This window comes from Dromiciops gliroides, chromosome 4, assembly GCF_019393635.1.
Source record: "Dromiciops gliroides isolate mDroGli1 chromosome 4, mDroGli1.pri, whole genome shotgun sequence".
Classification (NCBI taxonomy): domain Eukaryota; kingdom Metazoa; phylum Chordata; class Mammalia; order Microbiotheria; family Microbiotheriidae; genus Dromiciops; species Dromiciops gliroides.
The window spans coordinates 449229592-449254196 of record NC_057864.1 but is presented as its reverse complement, the minus strand read 5'-3'; the positions used below and the strand labels follow the sequence as shown (position 1 = coordinate 449254196).

At 41.4% G+C, this 24605-nt stretch overlaps 1 protein-coding gene across 1 annotated transcript in view; it reads right to left on the bottom strand.

Annotated features, from left to right (window-relative positions):
- LOC122755230 overlaps positions 1-24605 on the bottom strand; it is a 124451-nt gene that overhangs the window by 10581 nt on the left and 89265 nt on the right. The window contains exon 5 of the mRNA XM_044003553.1: positions 6402-6512. Within this exon, the coding sequence (XP_043859488.1) occupies positions 6402-6512 (111 nt within the window). The remainder of the gene's footprint in view (positions 1-6401; positions 6513-24605) is intronic.

Genomic DNA, 24605 nt, shown 5'->3' with positions numbered 1-24605 from the left:
TAGAATACTATTGCCTCTGAAGAACTCAAGAAGACCATCACACAGAGGACAATGGCACAAGGATTTTCCTTCTAATACAGACTATTTTCATTGTGTCATCTTTGAGAATTTCCTGCTGCCTCTTGAGTTGCAGAAGAAACTGAGGCTCAGAAAGGCTATGTGACTTGTCCAAGGGAATAACAAGAAAGTGGCTGGGCTAGGATGTGAGTCACGGTCTGCTGGCTCCTTGTAGGAGCTGTTTTTTGCTTTAAATTATACATACTACCTTCTCCTAAAGTACCTTTAATTCATTCTCTCTCTCTCTCTCTCTCTCTCTCTCTCTCTCTCTCTCTCTCTCTCTCTCTCTCTCTCTTTTGTGAGACAATTGGGGTTAAGTGACATGCTCAGGGTAACACAGCTAGTAAGTGTCAAGTGTCTGAGGCTGGACCTGAACTCAGGTCCAACAATCTATCTATCTATCTATCTATCTATCTATCTATCTATCTATCTATCTATCTATCTATCTATCTATCTATCTATCTATCTATCTCTGTATTGTTGTTGTTTGGTTGGTTTTTGTTTTTTGTGGGGCAATGAGGGTTCAGTGACTTGCCCAGGGACACACAGCTAGTAAGTGTCAAGTGTCTGAGGCCACATTTGAACTCAGGTCCTCCTGAATCCAGGGCCAATGCTTTATCTACTGTGTCACCTAGCTGCCCTGATTCATTCTCAATAGACATGCCATTTATAAAACTCAAGTGGATTATTTGATTGGAGGACAAAAATTCAACAATATATATTGGTCATGATATTAGAGTTAAGTGACAATGGAAACTGAATGTTATTGATGTTTGTGTTTTATTAGCATTGGGATTGGTCTAAGAGAATATTGGGAAATTTGTTTTCAGCATATGTCTGCTAGGCACCCATATTTCTCCATATTTCTGCCCAGAGATCACCAATGTGGGGCTTCATTTTTCTTCCACCATTGGGTTTTGTCCTATATCCTAGACCAGTGGTCCAACCTGTGGATCATGTATGAACCACAGGATGAGATTGTAAGGTTATTGCAAGAGGTCTGGACATCCATATGCAACATCAACCTTCTGCCTTGTCGTTTTGATCATTTTTTCAGCAAACATATCATCAGTTGCCTGAATAAATAACAGGTGTCACAGTTTGTCTTTCAAATAGCCATAGATGTTGTCACAGTTAATAAAAACAAATCCATCTAAAAGCATTTAATATATTATATATAATAATTGTGTTATATATAATTATTATATTATATATAAAACATTATATATTGTGCATTATATGTGAAAACAAATTCATAATGGCCTCTTGTCATTATATAAATATATAATAGTGTGGCAGAAATTGTACTAGATTTGTTATCAAAAGAGGCCTATGTTTAAACCCTGACTCTGAGCCTTACTGGGAATAATTAATTAATCAATGGACAATTATTAACCACTTAATATATGCATAGTGTTTGGGATAGAAAACTAAAAATAAAACTGTTCCAATCCTTAAGGAGTTTTCTGTCAATGATATCCTAGTAGGGGAAAACAACCATACACATTTAAATGAATATAAAATATACACAACAAATACAAATTAACTAGGGAAAAGACACTAGAATTAGGAGGAATCAGGAAAGGTCTCCTGTAGGGCATGACAATGAATAATATTTGCAGTAGTATAAAGGTTCAACAAAAGAATGTAGCTATTTTTACTTGCACCTCTCTTTGCTTTATAGATATTTGTGTATTCATTTTATCTTCTATTAGATTACATCCAAGTAGAATTTAAGTACCTTCATGGGAGGGTTTGTTCCATTTTTGTTTGGGGTCTTCCTTACCCCCCCACCCCACCCCCACTCCCACACCCCGGCCCATAGGGCTTTGCTCATATTAACCCCTTTCTGATTGTGGGTTCCTCAAAGGCATCAAATTGATCCTGTATCTCATTCATTCATTCATCATCTAGCACAGTATTTTTTGTGCTTAGTAGCTACTCAGTAGAAGGCAGCTGGTGGCTCACTGGGCCTGGAGTCAGGAAGAACTGAGTTCAAATCCAACCTCAGAGACTTTCTAGCTGTGTAACCCTGGGCAAGTCACTTAACCTCTGGCCTGACAAAATGGATCTGCTGGAACCACTGGAGAAGGAAATAGAAAACCACTCCAGTATCTTTGCCAAGAAAACCTCAAATGGGATCACGAAGAGTTGGTCACAACTGAACAACAAAAGCCACTCTATAAATGTTTCTTGAAATTAGCTAATATGATTAAAAATGCATTAATCTTCAAGAAGTAGCCTACTACAATGGAAAGATAAATGGACTCGGAGTCCTTGTATCTGCTATTTATCAGATATGGAACACTTAATCACGTCACTGAATTCTCTGGACCTCAGTGTCTTCTGTAAAATGAGAGGACTGAACATATACATACATACATACATATGTATATATGTGTATGTGTGTGTGTGTGTGTATAATCTAAATTCTATAACCTAGGGCAGCTAGGAGGCACAGTGGATAAAGCACCAGCCCTGGATTCAGGAGGACCCAAGTTAAAATCTGGTCTCAGACACTTGACACTTACTAGCTGTGTGACCTTGGGAAAGTCACTTAACCCTTATTGACTTGCCACCCCCCCCCAAAAAAAAAAGAGAAAGAAAAAAGAAAAGAAAAAAAAATCTATAACCTAAGTTAAGAACAATTTAGTGTATTATCCCTACCATGTAACAGCAGCATTATATCTATATATTAATATAAAATACATACACGTACACATGTATGTGCATATATATGCATGTGTATGTATGCATACATGTGTCTTACTGGTATTAACTAGCAAGGCCTTATTCCAAAGGAGACATGGGGATTTCAGAGCTATGATATGGCTAACAAAGGGAAGGATGGGAACAAGCATTTTTTTTTTTAATGAGGCAATTGGGGTTAAGTGACTTGCCCAGGGTCACACAGCTAGTAAGTATCAAGTGTCTGAAGCCGGATTTGAACTCAGGTACTCCTGAATCCAGGGCTGGTGCTCTATCCACCGTGTTACCAGCTACCCCGGAACAAGCATTTTTTTTTAAGGACCTACTATGTGCCAGGCACTCTGCTAAGTGCTTTATTATTACTATCTTATTTGATTCCCACAACACCCTTCAGAGATAGGTGCTATTATGACTGCCATTTTACAGATCAGGAAACTGAGGGAAACAGGATAAGTGACTTGCCCAAGATCACACAGGTAAGAAGTATTTGAAGCTGGATTTATACTCAAGTCTTTCTGACTTCAGATCCAACACTCTAGCCACTGCATCGCCTAAGTTTTAGGTTAAGGGAAAGGATAGCATATTGAGGGTGGGGGAGGGGAAAAGGGAAACAGTTTTCAAATGTTATGATGTTAGTGACTACCTAATCCATCTATTTGTAATACAAACCTTAGGCAGGATTATACTTTGGCTAGATTCTGACAATGTGAAAAGAAGTTGCCTAGATCATAGAAAGAATTCTATTTAGGGCATGTCATTTTATTAAGTGGCAATTACATTAGGACTCCTGATGCAGGTCAAATCACTGGGGAGACATCTCCAGAAGACGGGAAAATATACTGCTTTCCAACAAAAATGGAACATCCTTGTCCAAAAATAAAAAGGAATTAATTATCCAGATAATTTAAAAGCTGAAATCTAGCTTCCTTCCAAATTATTGAAGTAATTCCCACCATACCACCTTGACTCTTCAGAGCAGAAGAGGTAGTTCTCCACAATTCCCTGCAAAAATGAACAAATCTATTTGCGATTCAAACCAACAAGCATTTATGTATCAAGCTCTCTAAACAGCTCTCTAAGACCACAGGTTACATATGAATTGCTGATATGCATCTGAGGGAGTTTCCACACCAGGGGTCCCTTCACTATTGGAAAAACAGCAGCAGCTGCCATTTTGATTGCCCTTTAAGGTTCACAAAGTACTTTACATATATCATTTCATTTGACCCTCACAATAACCCTGTCAAGTAAATTCTATAAGTATTAAGAGCCCCCTTTTATAGCCTCAGGAAGCGAAGACTCAGAAAGGATTTGCCCAAGGACACACAGTGTGTCTGAGGTGGAATATAAACCCAAGTCTTTGTGATTTTAAGTCCAGTGCTCTATCTACTAGACAAAACTGCCTCTCTGGATCTCAGTATCATCTCCCTCACCCCGCCATAGCCGATCAACTGCCAAATCTTGTCGACTCTACCTCTGTAATATTGCTTGTATCCCATTACCCTCTACTCATGGGGCCACCCCTCCAGTTCAAGCCTTCAACACCTCTCCTTGGATGATTTCAATAGCCTTCTATTTATTTGGTCTCCCTGCCTCAATTCTCTCCCTCTTTAAATGGATGCTCTGCATTAGCTTCCAAAGTGACATTCATTCCTAAAGCACCAGGCTGACCATAGTTTTCCCTTGCCCAATATAAATTTCAGTGATTTCTTGTTACCTCTAAAATCTAACTCCTCTAAAATAAAAGTCCTCTTCAATTAGCTCCAACCTACCTTTCTCTCTTTATTATACACTATTCCTCTGGATGTACTCTGAAATCCAGCCACGTTGGCATTTCTGCTGCCCCTCCCAGGCCTCTGCCTTAAGCAAGGACTATCCAGCCCCTTCAAATGCACTCTCTATTTGACTTGATCTCAGCATCTCCAGATTCTTTCAAAACTCATCTCAAGCACCACCACACAGTCTCTTCTGTTCCCCCAACACACACTCAGATGCTCACACAACCGTATATTACCTTGTATGTCTAATTATAGAATTGCACATAGAATTTCCAATTGGATAATTTCTAATACTATTATTTGTAATACCTTGTATTTCTTTTGTATATATTCACATGCATATAGGTCATCTCTCCCCATAAAATGTAAACATTTTAAGTGTAGATATTGTTTCTGTGTTTGCCTTCTTAGCTCCAAATCATAGCATAGTGCCTGGCACACAGTGGTCACTTAAGAAATGTTTGTTTATTGATTTATCACTTCCCCCTTCCAAATATACAAACCACCATTGAAAATACAAAAACAAAACAAAAATCTGTCCTTATGAATACTGAAGGAAAAGACAAAACATTTAGAGAGCTAGACAAATACATTTTGACTACTTATAACACATACTTAGCAAATGTTGGTCACACTGAACTCTGACACTCCTGTAACATTCAGGGCCAGTGGCAAAATCCTGTCTGCTCAAACACTCCCTTTTCTACTTGCATGGGATCCTCTTCTTCATCTGACTTGTCCCCTCCCATTATTTCAAAACCCTTCAAACAAGACATTGGCCACACAACCTATGAAATAGTTGGGGACAGTCTGCATGACTATCCAATAAATCTAATACATGCTTGCTGAATCCAGAGAGCTCTGACTAAAACATGGGGGTGGGGGCAGAGAGCCCTTCATATTGGTAGAATTCACTGAATAATTGCTTAGGTCTCCATTTGCCTAGTAGATGCCAGTTTTTAATCTGTCCTCTCTAGGAGCCTTCATTCTGTGCAGGCTAGTTTCTCCCTCAAAGATACCTTATTGCCAACCAAATTTCAAGTTCACTGGAGTCAAGGTTTTTCCCCTGACCTTCCCTTCTACCCTCTTGGGGTCCTGTTAACCAAAGGGCATCTTCTGGAAGATAATCCCCTTCCCACTTAAGACAGGACTCTTCAACCAACATGGCGAAAGGCCATGTCCTCCAAGGGTAGAAGCAGGAAGAATGGGCAGAAGTGGCAAAGGGGCAAACTTGGGCTTGATGACAGTGCCAGAGTAAAATGGTCTGCCTTGAGAAGTGGTGGGTTTCTCCTTCCTTGATGGTTTGAGTAGAGGCTAGATGGTCAGGTATATTATACTAGGGATTCCTTTCATATATGGATTGCACTGGATGATGGGCTATGAGATCCCTTCCAACTTTCAAATTCTATGACTCTGCTTCTTTCATCTCTGGGGAGAAGGAACCCATTCAGCCTCCCTAATGCCCAAAATACCCAAGCCACTAACGGCAAAACATGAGGTGTTTAGTTATATAATCATTTCCACACTTTTTATCATCGCTGAATTTCTCAGTGAACCAAATTCTCTTTCTTCCCTCTCTGTCTCTCTGTCTCTCTGTCTCTCTGTCTCTCTGTCTCTCTCTCTCTCTTTCTCTCTCTCTCTCTCTGTCTCTCTCTCTCACACACACACACACACACACACACACACACACACCCTTTATGACTTCCAGACTCTGATGGATCAAAGCGAGTTGGACAGAGCCAGAACAAGTTCGGTGAGACTAAGCAAGCCCACCTCGAACTGTGCTTCCATGGCCCATGCACAGCCACAGCCAGGACCCTACCCTCAATGGGAAAAGCCCAGGCTGGCCTCACTTACCCTTTTGTAGACATCTTCCTGGCTGGCCTCATACTTCTGCTGCATGCGCTCCTCCAGGAAGTAGATACGCAGCTTGAGACTGAAGTTCTCCTTCTTCAGGTCATTGAGGTGCTGGGACAGAGTACGATATCCATTAGACATGGTGGGCAACCCATGTGGCGGAGCATCACCAATCCCCCCGCTCACCCGAGGAACATGTCAAAGCAACAGAATGGCCTAAATCAAGCCAGATGGGAAGTTACGGAAGGAGACAGGCTGGCCGGCAAGGGGGATGGTCTGTGCCGGCAAAGGGGCTAGGGCTTTATAGACACATGCTCCCAAGCAGCCTGCTTTCTCCAGAGCCTTGCTTGGGATTTAGCAGCTCACACTGGGTGCCAGAGTTCAGCCTGCTTTCCTTTTTTACCTCGGGGAGATATTTGTGGAATCCCTGACAGGGGAACATGCTGCATGAACTCAGACACAAGTGTTGTTATCTGATCCCAGGCAAGGAATCGACTGTCACCCTCCCAGAGCCTCACTGGCCCAACTGTGGGCAATTAACAGCTTCTCTGAAGAGAAAAGGGACTGGACCCCAGAAGCTTCCAGGAAATCAGAAAGTGGGAATGGGGAGGAGAGAGGGAAGACGCCAAGAGAAGAGGCAAGAGAGATGTGGGGACAGTTGTCGGAGTAGTAAACACCAAAGGGGGTGACCAGAGGGAAAAAAGAAGGAAGGAGGAACAAAGAGCCTGTTAAACATGGGCCATACGCCAACTGCCCACTTTCTGTGAGGTGTGGCTCTCCAAGGGCCACTACTATGCTTCATTAGCCAGAAGGGACTCCCATTTTATCCTGCGATCACACTGCCTTTCCTCAGCCCAATCAATATGTACAGCATATGCGCGCGCGCACACACACACACACACACACAGAAGCAGGTCTCTGGTAACCTTTCACCATCCATCATAGGACCACAGCAGGTAGAAACAGAAGGGATGGTAGAAAGCTTCTATTTGGTAAAACCACCTCATCCTACGAATAGTAAAACGACCCAGAGAGGCAAAGTAACTTACTTGCTTCAAGGTCACACAATGGTAAGTAGCAGAGTTGATATCTGAACTCCCGCTGATTCAGGGAGAGGCAGAAAGATAACTGAATTTGGGGTCAGAAAGCCTGCACCCAATGCTTAGCTCTGCCATTGAGGAGCTATAAGACCCCAAGGCCAATCGCTTTACTCCCTTGCAGCTTTAGTTTCCTAATATGTAAAATGAGAGCATTTAGGTGGCACAGTGGATAGGTGGCACACCATGCCTGGAGTCAGGCACTTCTTGAATTCAAATCTGGCCTCAGACACTTACTAGCTGTGTGACCGTGGGCAAGTCACTTAACCTTGTTTGCCTCAGTTTTCTCATCATGAAAACGAGTTGGAAGAAAAAATGACAAATCACTCTAGTACATTTGCCAAGAAAACCCTAAACGGGGGTCACAAAGAGTCTGGCATAACTAAAAAGACTGAAGAACAACAAAGTGAGTAGGGCTTCATTGTAAGCCCAACACCTCCCACAGTGCCTCAAACATAGCAGGTGAATAATAAATACATAACGATGGATTCCAACTTTAAATCTATGATCCTATTATCTGTAAAATGGGGGAGGGGAGGAGCAGACAAAATTATCTCTGTGGTGCCCTCCAGCTTTAAGTTTCTGGCTCTAACACTGTACTTCAAATCCAGTGTTTTCTCTCCACATTCTAAAGGGGAGGAACTGTGTTTCCTATTTCAGTCCCATTTTACCGATGTTTTTTTTGTTGTTTTTTTTTTTTTTTAAATAGCTTTATTTTAAACAAAGTCACAAAGGGAAGGCTGCCAACTGATCATCTCTCAGCAAAGGAAAGAAAGCAACACAAAACAAAATAATGGTACGTGGAGCAATTAGCCAGGAGAGCAGAGCTTTCAAGTCAGTTTTGTCGCTGACTGGCCCCACCCACCCTGGCACCACGCTTTAACAACCTCACCTGTCAAATGAAGCTGAGATCTCAGCTCCAGATAGTGTAGCCTAAGAGCTTTGAATGACAGCTGCGACCTAAGCAGGAAGTATTATTTACTGCACATGACAAGGAACAATGAAGGTGACTGAAAGACTAGCCCATTGGCAAAATGCCAAACATAGGGGCTTGATGTGGGAAAGAAGGGTTCAAGATGAGGAAGAAATCTTTCATCATCAAAGCCCTTATTACATCTTTTCTCTCACATATACTCTCTCCCCAGTCCTTTACGTTCTTTCTCAAAATTGCATGTATGCATTCAAGTATTTTTGGAGCACCTGCTATGGGAAGAACAGCAACATGCAAAATATCTCAGGAGATATTAAAATAAATAAATCCCATGGTTTTTGTCCTTTGACCCCAACAATCTCAATGGCCCAACAACACATACACATAAAAACCAATGCCATAGTTATTAATCAATCAATAAGCATTTATTAAGTGTTTAGTATATACTGGACACCATGCTAAGCTGGAGAAAACAAAATACCAGTTCCTGCCCTCAAGGAGCTTATAATCTAATAGAGATGATATATACAAAGATCAGCACATAAAAGATAAATATTGAGTAGAGGAGGGTAGGCACTAGCAACAAGGGAGGGGGCAGCATTCGAGCTGATCTTAAAGGAAGCCCAAGATTGTAAGAGATTGTAAAAGATTGTGAGGGAGGGTGTTCCAAGCAGGAGGAACTGCCAGGACAAAGACACTGAGAACGAGATGAAAAACAACATGTGGGAGGAATAGCAAGTTGGTCTCTATGACTGGACCAAAGAGTAAATGGAAGGGAGTAATGTGTTAAAAGACTAGAATGAGAGAAAGGAGCCAACCTGTGCAGTGCTTTAATTAAGTATAAATAAATTTGTTATACAGGCAATATGTAATCTTGGCTCTGTGACTTACTATCAGTATGGCTTTGGGAAAGTAATTTCATACCTCCTGGGTCCTAAGTTTCTTTTTCTGTATAATGAGAGGTAGACAACCTTTGAGGTCCCTTCCAGCTCTAGCTCCACTGGGCCTAATAAAGAACCCAAATGAGTGGTATAGCTTCTAAGTACAGAATATTCATGAAAGACATTGACATTGCTGTAAGTGCCTTGGAAGGGAGCATTTAATAAAAGCTGGCGTCATCAGGGTAGGCTGTCTGGAGGAGGTGGTTCTTGAGTTGGATTTTGCTTGAATAATGTGGGTCTGGTGCATTCCCAGACCACCTGAGATTGGATCTCTCCATGTGGCAGCCTGGAAGGAAGCTGTTTCTGGGAGAACCATGAGAACTAGAGCATGCATGGGCATTCTGTACCATGTAGATAGGAGGAGTCTTTTTTTTTCTGGGCAATAAGGGTTAAGTGACTTGATCAGGGTCACACAACTAGTAAGTGTCAAGTGTCTGGGGTTGGATATGAAGTCAGGTCCTCCTGAATTCAGGGTTGGTCTTATTTCATTGGTTGCATAACCAGAACTGTTGGTGTCTCTAAAATGACCTGACTCGGCACCAACTGTGGCTTTTGCTGAATTTGTGTCTGGGGGAGCAAGATGACTCCTTCACTAATACCTACTGAGACCATTCAGTAAGAGGGAAGGTCCCACCACAAGGCTGTATAGTTTCAAAGAAACACGCCTGGGTTCTTTGCCTTTTTGTTCAGCTTGGCACCTAGTAAGCACTTAATTAATGCTATTCATTCATTCACAGGGAGGACCTGTGTGATCCATGCTGAGTCAGATTAGAGAGAGCCTTCAATGCCAGGACAGAGGAAAAGGGGAGCTCATGAAGGTCTTTGAGTAGGAGAGGAGCCATGTTCTGGAAAGAGTGAGAAGACCAACATGGCTGAAGTGGAGGGTGCCAGTTAAGGAGAGGTGAAATTAGACAAATAAGAAGGATTCTTTTTATAGACAGCCTTGAACACCAGGATGAAGAATTTGGACTTGTTCCTCCAAGCAATGGGAACCCATTGTAAGTTTTTGAATGAGGGAATACAATTTATCCTTCTCCACAAAATATAAGTCTAAAATATTTGCCCAATCCCACAAATGCTTTTTTGCAACAATTTGTGGATCTCTCTTGCTTCCTGTCTAATTTCGTCTTCCCATCTCCCTTAAGTTACTGAGCTCCAGACTGGAAATAACCCCTAATAATGACCAATGGTGATAATAGCTAGATTGTTGTCCAGCTGTTAAGCATCACGACCCCTTGATATATGTCCGTTTTTAAAAATAGCAACTATAATTGATGCATCACATTCAACTCAGCTACCATATTGGCCTCTCTCACTCTTATAATAGAATAATAATTGACATTTATAGAGAATTTAAAGATTTGCAAAGTGCTCTGTATATACTATCTTATTTGAGCTTTGTGACAACATTGTAATGTAGGTATTAGAAATATCATGGCCTTTTCCAAGGTCTCATACTTTTTGACCTCTACAACAGTTGATACTACTAAGTACTCTGTCCTTTTTGATATTCTCTCTGGGTTTTCAGGAAACTTCTCTTGGTAGTCTTCCAACACATCTGACCATTGCTTCTCCTCCTTTGCTACACCATCATGTCATGTCCCATTATTAGACACACCCAAGGTTTGTCCTGGGTCCCCTCTCTTTCTCTATACTCTGCCATCAGCTCAAAGAGCCATCTATTCAAACTTCCTTATTTCACACTTGAGGAAAATTGAGGCCCAGAAAGTGGGCAGCCTGAAGTCAGGAAGACCTGAGTTCAAATTCTGACCTCAGACACTTACTAGCTATGTGACTCTGGGCAAGTCACTTAACCCTGTTTGCCTCAGTTTCCTCATTTGTAAAATGAGCTGGAGAAGGAAATCACAAAGAGTCAACTAAAAAAATCACAAAGAGTCAACTAAAAAAAAAATGACTAAACAAGGTTAAGTAATTTGTCCAAGGTCATATGCATACTGTCAATAAGTGTGTTGATCTTAGTGATCTCATTAGCTCCCATAGATTCAAATATCATTTCTATTCAGATGATTTCCAACATCTACATCTACATCTCCAACTCTAGTATGTTCCTTTGTTTAGAATGAACATTTCTGGAATCACTCTCTTCATACCTTGCATTGATAGGAACCTAGATGGTTCCCAGAGTAGAGGTGTCGAACATGGGTCAGCTTGGGGAATGGAGCAATGCTCCTGAGTGCAGGTCAAACGATTAAAATGGAATTGGGAAATATGGAACAAAATAAATAAATAGAAGATAGATAATATTGATATGTGGTTTTCTAAGGCATCCTTATGCCTTAGGTTCCTCATCTATAAAATGGGAATAATAACAATACCACCCAACTCTCAGCGTTGTTGTGAGGATAAAATGAGATAACATTTATAAAGTGTTTTGCAAACCTTAAAGTACTACATGAATGCTTGTTATTATTATCATTGTTATTTTCATCATTATCATCATTACCCACAATCACTTATAGTTATGTTTCTAGTCTTGATTTCAGAGTTATAGCTCAAATAATTCTTAACTAGTGACAATAGCAAAAGAGATCTCAAGAAGCTTGCTTGTATAAGAGCCCCAGAAGAGTACTGGGAGAGAAGATGTGTCACTGGGTTCATCCATCTACATAATCAGCCACTGGTGCTTAGGTAAAATTACCTACTCAGGGTCATATGGTCAATTAGGGGGCAGAGCCAAGACTATAACCTAACCTTATCCTGTGCTCCTTCTATTAAACCTTCTAAAATCTGTCTAATCCTTCAAACTCCAGTAGCATTTAAAATATTTAAGAAATACCACAAGTACCCGCTTTCCCATCCAAAGCCTTGTTCTACCAAGGATTTTATCTTGTCCAAAGGCCTTTCTTGAAATAACAGGACTAATGATAGGACAGACAACAAAGGAATCATGACATCAGCCCAAAAAATAAATCCTTCATGAGATGGACTCATCCCATGGCTAAGCCTAGCAAGGACTCAGATGATATCCCCACCCGTTCCCGTTCTTCAAACATAGACACCAACCACCCCCAGTCCCAGAATAATAAGGTATCACATCAGATGCCTACGAACTATATAAAACAAAAACACCTCCCAAAAAATAAACAACCACTTCCCGCGCCACCAAAAATAGCTGGTGGTGCTGACAGTAATACGGGGGGTGGCCGTCACGTGGGCTGCACAGGGAGAAAAGGCTCTAAGTTGGACTTTCATCAGTTCTTGCTGCAAGCAGCAACAGCAGAGCTGGGACATGTCAAGTTTTATTTAGGATATTTAGGGTCATGGGAACATAGATATAGAATGGGAAGGGGCTTTGGAGTTCATTTAGGCCAAATCTCTCCTTTAAAATGAGGAAACCGAGGCCCAGAGAGACCAAGTGGCTTGTCCGCAGTCATATGGATTGTAAAGCAGCAGAAAGGGGATTTGAACTCAGGTCCTCAGACTTCCAAGTTCAGCATTCTTTTCCTTGTGCCATGGCTCCCAAACCAGGAAGACACTTTGTTGGTTGGCTGCTAGTCAGAGCAAAAAGTGATCCATAACACACCAACTTATTCACCCTATTAACATCGAAGCATTTTCCCTCTCCTTTCTCCTGTCAAATCCATCAAATTCAACAAACCATTATTACATTTCTATTATATATAAAAGGTGGTGCAGTGGATAGAGTACTGGGCCTGTAATCAGGAAGACCTGAGTTCAAATGCAGTCTTAAACACTCGCTAGCTGTGTGACCCTGAACAAGTCACTCAACCCTAGTTGCCTCAGTTTCCTCATCTGTCAAATGAGCTGTAGAAGGAAATGGCAAACCGCTCCAAGATCTTTGCCAAGAAAACCCCAAAATGGAGTCCCAACGGGTCAGACACAACTGGAAAAAACACTATGAGGGATGCTGAGGATACAAAAACAAAATGAAAGATCTTCCTGTCTTCAAGGAGCTTATATTCCACAGGGGCTGACAGAGAAGAAAGTGGCGAGGGGGCGGGGCAGAGAGGCAGGAAAATAGAACATGTAAACAGGTTAAATACACACACACATGTGTGTATATATGTATGTATGAGATAAGGTGATGAAAGGGAGAGAACTAACTCCTACAAGGATTTGGAAAGGCTGACTAGGTTAGACCTGAAGCCATAGAGGGATACTAAAAGGTGGAGTAAGAAACAAGTGCATTCCTGTCAAGGGAGAACAACATGTGCAAAGGCCCTTGGTTGGAAGATGGAATGCCAGGAACAGGGAGCAGTAAGAAGGCCAACTTTCATGAAACAAAAGGTCCTCCTGAATTCAGGGCCGGTGCTTTATCCACTGCGCCACCTAGCTGCCCCAATGAATGATTTTATAAAAAATCCCAGACCCTGAATTCCCCGGGGGAAGGGGAGAGAGGAATAGGGAAAAATCTAAAAGTTCTGTTTTACTCCACAATTAATTAAAAATCAATGTAACAAATATTCATTAATTGCTTTGTGCTCACTACTGTCTAAATAATTTTTCCCAACCTATAACTCATCCAATTCCTAGCAGGCCCCAACTATGGCACTTCAGCAATGACTGGACCAGACCTACACAGAACTGGCAACTAATTCCAAGGAGACTGAAGGAAGCAAACTTGAACTTCAGAAGCAGGTGGAATCAGCACGGAAGACCTCCTAGGGTTTGGGGCTCAATGTGAACTGTTTATAGAACATAGTGTCAAGGACATGGGAAGCAATGGCCCTCCTGTAGTCTGTCCTGGTCAGACCATATAGAGAGTATACTCTCTCAATATAGAGAGTCCCTCCTGAGGATATTCCAAACCTTCTCTTTTCTCCTCAAGCCTTGTACATTATCTCTTCTCTCTACCTCCCCACCTGGATAGTTCCCCCCATACTCCCAGCTAGCACAGTGCCTAGCACAGAGTAGGCACTTAATATTTACTGATTGACTTCCTGAGAAAATAAGCCATTCATTTTGTTATTTCTTCTCTCCTTTTCTAACATCTCACAAGTCCTTAGCATTGTCCCTTTAAATTCTCCTCCTTTATCTAGTTCCTGATAAAGAAGAGGTCCTTTTGGGGGCAGCTAGGTGGCGCAGTGGATAAAGCACTGGCCTTGGATTCAGGAGGACCTGAGTTCAAATCCAGCCTCAGACACTTGACACTTAATAGCTGTGTGACCCTGGGCAAGTCACTTAACCCTCATTGTCCTGCAAAAACAAAAAGAAAAAAAGAAAAAAGAAGAGGTCCTTTTCCCCTTCCAAGGTCAACCCCTATACCATTTGCCCTTGATTTCATCCCATCTCATATTCTCTAGCAAACTGGTGCAACTATCATCCTTTATCTTATCTTCAATATCTCCCTACTTGCTAGTTCCTTCCCTGCTTCCTACAAATGTACTCAAGTCTCCTCTGTCTTAGAAATAAAACCTAACCTTTTTCTAGACTTTACCATCCTTTCAAGCTATAGTCCCATAGCTCTCTTCCCTTTCTTAGCCAAACACCTGTTTAGACTGTCTACATTCAATGTCTCTACTTTTTTTCTCTCATTCACTCCTTAATGCTTTGTAAGTTGGCTTCTAACTTCATCACTCAATGGAATTATTATCTCTTGAGTTATCAATAAGCTCTGTAATTCTAATGACATTTTCTCAATCTTGATTTTTCTTGACTTCTCTGTATTTGACATTGTTGACCACTTTCTCTTCCTGAATACTCCTTCTTCTCTAGGTATTTGTTACATGGTTCTCCTACCTGTGTGACTACTCTTTCATAGACTCTGCTGGCCTATCATCCATATCATGTTCCCTAACTGTGGGTGCATCTCAGGCCTGGAGGGCTGTTGTCTTTTCCCTTTACATTCTCTGCCCTGGTGACTTCATCAAATCCTATGGATTTAATTATCATCTCAAACAGCTAGATGGCACAATAGTTAGAGTACTGGGTCTGTTGAAATACTACCTCAAACACTAGCTATGAGACCCTAAACAAGTCATTTAACATCTATTGGTGAGTTTCCTCATCTATAAAATGACAATGTTAGACTTTAAGGTCTCTTTTAGTCCTAAATCTATGATCATATGATCTCAATATACCTTGGACATCTTCTTCTCATCCTGTTCTTAATCCTCTGGGGACTATGAGCTCCTGACTGGTTAGAATCCACCATATTTAACTGGTCTCAGACCCACTGCATTACAGCTATTTTCCCATCCAAGAACCCTTCCCCACCACTGCCTCTTGCTCTAGAAACAGTTATCAAATAAACACAACCATTTCTGGAAAAAACATGTCAGTCAGTTGCTTATGTCTCCACTCACCATACCTGTTACTTCCCAGACTAAAACATTCTCTTGGGTCACTGTTACCTTGCATCTGTTGTTTTCCCCAACTAGAATTCAAGCTCTTTGAGGGCTGTATTCCCACCATTTAGGACTATGGCTAGAACATAGACAGAACTGAATAAATGATTTTCATTTTTTCAATGGTTCTATACCAATGACTTCTGGATCTATATATCCAGCTCCAAGATCTCTCTCAAGCTCTAGTCTTATATCATTAATTCCTTTTGGACATTTCAAACTAAATGACTCAAAGGCTTTTCAAACTAAACATGTCTAAAACAAAATTCATTTCCGCCCCCCAAATCTACCCCTTTGCTGAAACTTCTCCATTTGTGTTAAGGGTAACACAATGCTTATAGTCATCCAGATTTCAAAGTGTCATCCTCAACTCCTCACTCTCACCCCACATATCTGGTCTGTTGCCAAATCTTGTTTCCACCTCCACAGTATCTCTCACATCTACCCCCTTCTCTCCACCTACATAAGCCATGACTCTAATCCAGGCCTTTGTCACCTGTTGCCTGGACTCTTAAAATAGCCTCCTAATTGGTCTCCTTGCCTCTTCTCTCTCCATGCCATGTCTTCCCTACAGGAGTCAGAGTGATGTTCCTAAAGCACAGGCCTGACCACATTATGCCCCTATTCAAAAAACTCTGACAGATCCATATATATATATATCAAATATATATATCAAATATATACTCCTCTGTTTGGCATTTGATGAAAGCTCTTTACAATTTGGTCCCTTCTTACTTTTCCAGCCTCATTATACATCTCCTGCTCCCCTTCTCATACACCAAGGTAGAGCCAAACATCTTCTAACTGCTCCTCACACACCTCTAGTCTCTGTACTTTTCTGCTGGCTAAGTTCCATGGCTAGAATATACTCCATCCTCACTTGTCCTTCTCAGTATCCCTTGTTTTCTTCAAGACTCTGTTCAAGTGCTCCTCTTTTATTTCCTGATCCATCCAGCTCCTAGCTGGGCTACCACTTCATGAGAGACCTCAGCCTCATTCACTTCATTCCTGGGTCAACCCATCTCCAGACTTCTTCTCTATCTCCTTACCAGTAGTCTTCCCATTCTGGAGATGCCTCTGTCCTGAACCTTTCTCTCCTTAATGTTAAGTCCCTAGACTACATGAGGAGCCCAACCATGCTCAATTCACTCATAACTCAGCACCCATCTGGACTTTCTCTCCACTACACTCCCCACCTTACCTCACCACTTTGCTATCTTCCCTTAAAATGTTTTCTTTCTTTATGAGAACATAACCTCCTTGAGGGCAGCAATTTATCTTGCTTACTTGTATTTATATTACCTGTACTTACCACAGTGACTGATAATTAATATTCTCTCTCTCTTTCATCTATATATCCATTTACCTACTCACCTACCTATTTATCCGTCCATCCATCCATCCATCCATCCATCCATCCATCCATCCATCCATCCATCCATCCATCCATCCATCCACCAGTACCTTCTCCATCATATTTAATCTATCATATATAGGTAAATTTATCTCTCTATATTTATATATGTGTGTATGCACATGAGTGTCAACATGGGCACATATAGGCATATATCTGATAGCTTATATAAGCTAGATGTATGTACATACATACACACGTTTGCTTTTGTGTGCCCATGTTGACTCTTGTTAAATTATAAGCTCTTCAAGGACATTTTGCCTTTGCATTTTCAGCACAGGGTAATGTAGGGCCCTAACACATAGTAGATAAATGTTTGCTAATGGATCAGCCACCACGTTTTCAGTATGGCAAGCTGAAAAGCATTACAAGACTACAGATGGGTTACAGAGTATCCTTGAGGTGACATTATAAGAGGCACAGTTGAAGGAATAGAAATGTTTAGCTGGGAAAGCCTAAATGTCAACTATTATTATGGCTGTTAATGGTTGGCCTATGTAATGAATGGTGTGAAAGAGAGAATAATTAGTTAAGGGGAAGTGACAGTTTGAGTGATTGCCTGGGAGTGTGTTTAGAAGTGGATCGTTTGGCAATTTTAAGGGGATCCCAACCCTGTTCCCCCTTTCCTACCTCCTCTGTCCATAGTTCAGGTTGTCTGCTTGGCAAACTTCCATTTAAGGAGGGTGAGGAAAGAGAGAATTAAGTCAAGCCTTGAGACAGGGGCCCCTACCTGCATCCTGCTTAGGAAACTAAGGCTGGGCAAGGTACTCATTAAACTGGAAAAATTAGAGAAACGCCCAATTAAGAAAACCTTGAAGTACCACATTAGATCCATCAAACTAGAAGAAACATGACAAAATAACAAGGCTTAATGTTGGTGAAAATATTAATGGATGTTTCTGATTCCCTAGGAAATGACACCCTATTAACATTGTTGCTAGAACTATAAATTGCTGCATGCTTTTTGGAGGTGAAGTTGATGACATACAGTATATATTACATAATTAATCATACCCTTTGGCCTAGTGACTCCACTACTAGATAGATGAACAAATATTCATAGCTGCTTTAATACTTTAAAAAACCAATCGCCTTTATGTCCAGTGACTGGGGAATAGCTGAAAAGGATTGTGGGATAAGAATGCAATGGAATAAGAATTAAAAAAAAGTAAAAGGGGCAGCTAGGTGGTACAGTGAATAAAACACAGGCCCTGGATTCAGGAGGACCTGAGTTCAAATCTGACCTCAGACACTTGACACTTACTAGCTGTGTGACCCTGAGCAAGTCACTTGACCCCAATTGCACCACCAAAAAAAAAAATGCAATGGAAGATTATTAAGAAGAGTCACAAGAAGTAGCCTGATGGAGTAAAAAAAGCACTAAATGCGGAGTCAGGCTAGACCTAGGTTTGAATCCTGCTTCTGAAACATCTTCAAGTGAGTGATCTTGGGCAAGATGTTCAACCTGGCTGAGTCAGTCTCAAGATAAAATGAAAGTAATAATGCTTGCAGTACTTCTCCTGTGAGGTTGTTGTAAATAATAAATGAAGGAAGGCATGCAAACACTTTGTAAAGTCTTAAAGCTATGGGACAGCTATTATTATTACTGCCTCATTAAAGAATGAAAAATAGGAATACAAACCAGGAAGGATGGAAACCCTGATTATAAAAAGTGATGCAAAAGAGATGCACCAGCAGAATTAGAAGAGCATCCACAATAACTATGATAGTATTAAAAAATTTTTTTTAAATGTATACTTATACATTACTTTAATGTATACTTATTACATGTACTTTCCTAGGGGAAAGGACAGCTAGGTGGCACAGCAGATAGAACACTGGGCTTGGAGTCAGTAAGACTCCTCTTCCTGAGTTCACATCTGGCCTCAGACACTTACTAGCTGTGTGATCCTGAGCAAGTCACTTCACCCTGTTTGCCTCAGTTTCCTCATCTGTAAAATGAGCTGGAGGAAAACCCCAAATGGGGTCACAAAATGTCAAATGCAACTGAAATGACTGGATAACAACCTGGGGGGAAACACCAAAGGAGATGGGGCATAAATAAGTTGGTCTTGGTTATTATTTTGTAAATTTTTCTTATAAAAATGTAGGTGAGGGGCAGCTAGGTGGCGCAGAGGATAAAGCACTGGTCCTGGATTCAGGAGGACCTGAGTTAAAATCCGGCCTCAGACACTTGACACTTACAATCTGTGTGACCCTGGGCAAGTCACTTAACCCCAACTATCTCACTAAAAAATAAATAAATAAAAAATAAAAATGTAGGTGAGATGATACAGTTCTATTTGAGATTTTACTCATTATTTCGTGCATTTGTTTGTCTTCATGCTGGTTAATTTGAAATAAAAGTATTTTTTTTTCAAAGCATTCAAATTTAAGGCCCACCCAGGAGTAAGCCTTACCTAGCCATGCCCAGCCAATGTATCCTTTCTGACCTCAGTTATCCCAGAGGATTTACAGTATGTAGCATTCATTTGGTAACTAATTATACAATGCCTTGTAACATCTCTTCTGCTGTTCTTGTCTTCAGGGCTGACTTTTTGTTATTGTTAGTCACTGTTTCAAGTGTCTTTCCTATGCTTGACTACATAAATTCCTTGAGGCCTGGGTCTCTGTCTTGTTCATTCAAGTACCCTTCACAGGCCTCTTACACACTGAATAAATAGGAAAGCAAATGTCTGTTGATTTGATTTGAAGTTCCAAGCTCTCCTTAATGGAAAACTCAATACACCAAACTTATTAAAAAGCTACAAAAACCTGTTTGATTTTGTAACCTGGAGGCCTCTGGATCGAGAGTTGCAGTTATAAATGGTAGTCTCAAGAAGCTGTGTGGATGATATGAGGAATGTGTGAAAAAGTCCCCAATTTCCTACATTTGAAAAGGGGGGGGGAATCCTCTACTTGGATATTATTTATTTAGGGCTCCCTCCCTCTACTGCTTATTGCCTCCACTAAAAAATTCCTCTGATGTCTCATCATTATATGGCAGCAAACCTTTGTCATGCCAACGGAGGCCAAGTTCTGCCAAGTACTACCAAATTGGAAAGGCTTTAAGGATATGGATCTGATGCCAAATTGTATATCTACTACCCACAGACCAGCCTAGTTCAGTGTGAGGAGACTCATCACCACGTCGGCCAGAGGATGATTAATTTTTCAGTAATAGGGGCAACTGGATTGCACAGTGAATAGGATACCAGCCCTGGACCTGAGTTCAAATTTGGCCTCAGACACTTGATACTTACTAGCTGTGTGACCCTGAGAAAGTCACTTAACCCTGATTGCCTCTATTAAAAAAAAAATCAGCCATAGAGACTCTCAAACACCATCAACTGCGTCACATCTGAATCAACACAGGGAGTACACCCAGTGACCAAATGATTGTTCCTTGGAGCATGGGTTACTGACTGACTTTTTGAATGTCAGAGTCTGAGAGGAATGAGACATTTGGGCCTTTGTGATTTGAACATGCAAATTGTTTTCTTATGAAATCATGCCTGGAAATTTTCTTATGACTTAATTCAAGAGATACTCTGGGAAAACATAGGAATCCCAACCTAAAATTGATCATGCAGTCCAGAAAAATAGTGCCTTGGAATATCCAAAATTTCCACAGGAGAGGGCGAGGTGGGGAAAACACTCCTAGTGGTAACATTTCTAAAGCAATACAATTAAACCATAGTCCAAGTGGAAAAGTTTGCCAGGATGGGCCAGGCCCCCAGCAGGCTGACTCACTGTGGCTGGACTGGGACTGCCAGAGTAAGCCGGCTTCTGCCTATAAATAGTATATATTTGCAGCTGTCTTTAAGGCTGGAGGTTTCTGGATAAAGGAGACATTGTGGGGGAGGTAGAGGTATGAAGGTAGGGAGGGAGAAAAGTGTGCACATTCCAGGTTGGGGAAATAGTTTTGTGTGAATAAAATCTCAAAGGTAAAACACACACACACACACACACACACACACGGGATACATTCAGGGAACAGTAAGAAGAAACAAAGGGAAGTATTTAAACCCCATACCCCTGTGTCTCTCTGTCTCTCTGTCTCTCTCTCTCTCTCTCTCACACACACACACACACACACACACACACACACACACACACACACACACGGGGCCTTTCAGTCTGACACCAAAATCTCCATAGTCCTCTCCCCCTGTAGCATTAGGCACGATTTATGAGCTTTTTTCCACCATGCCCTCTTATTTAAAATGCCTTCTTTAATTCCTCTTCCTTGGCTTCTGGGACAAGGTACTTCTCATGACTGCTTCTTCTCTGTCTCCTCTCTCTTCCCGTCCCCCAAATGTGGACATAATCCAATGGCCATTCATCCGCCAGCTGTGCTTCTGACTTTACAGACTTTGCCGCCATACCTCAACTGCCTCAGCACCTGGGGCCTCCCTCCTTGCCTCTCAACATCCATCAGTCCCTACAACCTTCTCACCCTGGAACATCCCTCCATCATGCTGACCCCCATCTATCGTTGGTGATTTCCACTCACTCCTGGCCACCATTTTGAGAGGGACCTAGAAAGGCCTTCCATCCTTCATTCCCCTTCAGGTTTTGCTTCTCGTTTTCCCTGACTTTGACTCCATGCCCATTGGGTAACTCCCCCCACCCCCATCCTCATCTCCTTTTCACCTCCCTTTTCTGTGTTGTTTTTACTCTTTAGAATGTCTTTTTTTGGGGGGGGCAGGGTAATGAGGGTGAAGTGACTTGCCCAGGATCACACAGCTAGTAAGTGTCAAGTGTCTGAGACTGAATTTGAACTCAGGTCCTCCTGAATCCAGGACCAGTGCTGTATCCACTGCACCACCCAGCTGCCCCTCCCCTTTAGAATGTAAGCTCCTTGAGGGCAGGGACTAGCTTTCTTTTTTCTTGCATTTGTATCTCTAACACTTAACATTTTGCTTGACACATTGTAAGTGGTTTCCAAATGCTTGTTGTCTCTTCAGTCCTTGCCCTTCTGCTCCTCACTCTCTCCATCCTCCTTACTTTTCTTACCAATCAACCAACCAGCATTAATTAAGTGCCTACTATATGCCAGCCCCTATACTAATTGCTGACTATACAAAGGACAAAAAATATACAGTCCCTGCAGTGGGGAACTAATGGGGGAGGTGAGGGGGAAGAGAGACTCAGGAAAGGTCTCTTGTAGGAGGAGACACTTGAGATGAGCTTTGAAGGAAACTCAAGATTCTAAGGAGAGAAGAGAAGGAGGAGGAGAAGGAAGTACATTCCAGGAGTGGGAGGACAGCTTATACAAAAGTGGAGGCAAGAGGATGTCATGAGTTAAGAACAACAGGAAGACCAATTTGCCTAGACCATAGATAGATAGATAACAGATAGATAGATAGATGGATGGATGAATAAATGGGTGGATGGATGGATAGAGAAAGAAAGGAAGGAAGATATAAATGGCTGGATGGATAGAGAGAAAGAAAGATATAGATGGATAGATGGATAGACAGATTGATTGACTAAGACTGGAAAACAGGTTGGAGCCAGGCTGTATAATGAGTTTTAAATGCCACACAGAGGAGTTCACATTTGATCCCAGTGGTCACAGGGAGCTACTCCTATAGTTTCAATGATCACATTTATATGGATCATTCTGAAATCTGAATCCTTGACCTTTTTCTCTAGCTCCAGTCCCATATTTCCCACCACCCACAGAGCTAGCTTTCCTTCCTGACTTGCCTATATCTATTAATTATACCATTATCCTCCCAGTCACACAAGCCTGAAATCTATGAGTCACCTTTGCCTACCATTTCTCCTTCACCAACCCCCACCCCCATCTAGCCAGCAAGCTCTGATGATTCTTTCTTCAAGGTGTCCCTTGTCTCCATTTGTCCCTTCTCTTCCATTACCTGGGATGGTGTCCTATTCCAGAGTTTTATTGCCTCATGCCCAGTCTATCCACATGGGGTTTCTTTATTATAATTCAATAAATATTTATTCCTTCTGAAATTTGTTCTGTATCACTCTTCTGGGTTATATTTAAACAATGGTTTATTTATTTGTGAGGTTTTTTGGTTTGTTTTTTTGAACGGCAATGAGAGTTAATTGACTTGCCCAGGGTCACACAGCTATTGTCAAGTGTTTGAGGCTGGATTTGAATTCAGGTACTCCTGAATCCAGGGCTGGTGCTTTATCCACTGTGCCACCTAGCTGCCCCCCCCAACCCATTTTCAAGAACCAGTTTGCATCATCCCTTCTCCATGAAACCTTTCAAGATGATACCAACTTCTGGAATACTCCGATGCCCCTCAACTGTTGTAGTCCTCATTTCCTGAATCATTCATCTGGTAATGGACTATAGACATACTACTTTCCTTGATACATCTTTTCTCTTGTTGCATTTAGAATCACAGAATGGTAGACCTGAAGGGGCCTTAAAAATCCTCTAGCTATGTTCCCTCTTTTTACGTTTATGAGGAAACTGAAGCCCAAAAGAGTGAAGTTATTTGCCCCCAAGTTAACAAAGAAGATGTCTTTTTCGGTCAGGACACCCATGCAATCTGTCTTCTGATTGTAATCCCAGGGTCCTTTACACTGGACCATACTACCTTTCTCTTGTATCACAAAATTTTGAAGTGTTTGTTGTTTCTCCAAATAACAACAACAATAAGAAGAGCTAGAATTTAGATGATATCTACCATGTGCTGAGCTAGCATTTATATGGCACCTACTATGTGTGGAGCTAGCATTTATATGGCACCTACTATGTGCTGAGCTAGCATTTATATGGTACCTACTATGTGCCAGTCACCTTGCTAAGCATTTTATAAAACTTCTCTAACTGATCTTATCCTCACAACAATCCTGCCCTGGGAAATAGGTTTTATTAGTATTCCCATTTTACAGGTGAGGAAACCAAGGACCAGAGTCAAACAGTCTGTAAATGTTTGTGGCCAAATTTGAACTCAAGAATTCCTGACTCCAGGTCCAGCACTCTATTCTCTGTTATACCCAGGTGCCTGTAGTGCCATACTGGGAGTGGGGGGAGATCTCATTATCATTGGAGCCAAAAGACTTCGGTTATAGTCTCAACTCTGTCATTGATCAAAGGTCAGTCACAATCTGAGTCTCAGTGTTGTTGTTGCTCTTAGTTGTTTCAGTCACATCTGACTCTCTGTGACTCTATTTGGGGTTTTCTTGGCAAAGATACCAGAGTGGTTTGCCATTTTCTTCTCCAGCTCATTTTACAGATGAGGACACTGAGTTAAACAGAGTGAAATGACTTGCCCAGGGTCACACCAGTAGTAAGTGTCTGAGACCAGATTTGAACTCAGGAAGTATCTGACTCCAGGCCCTGTACTCTATCCATTACGTCAGCTAGGTGACTTTCAGTATCTTCATTTATAAAATAAGGATATCACTCCCATTAAGTACTTTGCCAGGAAAGTAAGCATTTTATAAACCCTTAAATACTTCACTAAAGGCCTTAAAACTCTATAGAAATATAAGTTAT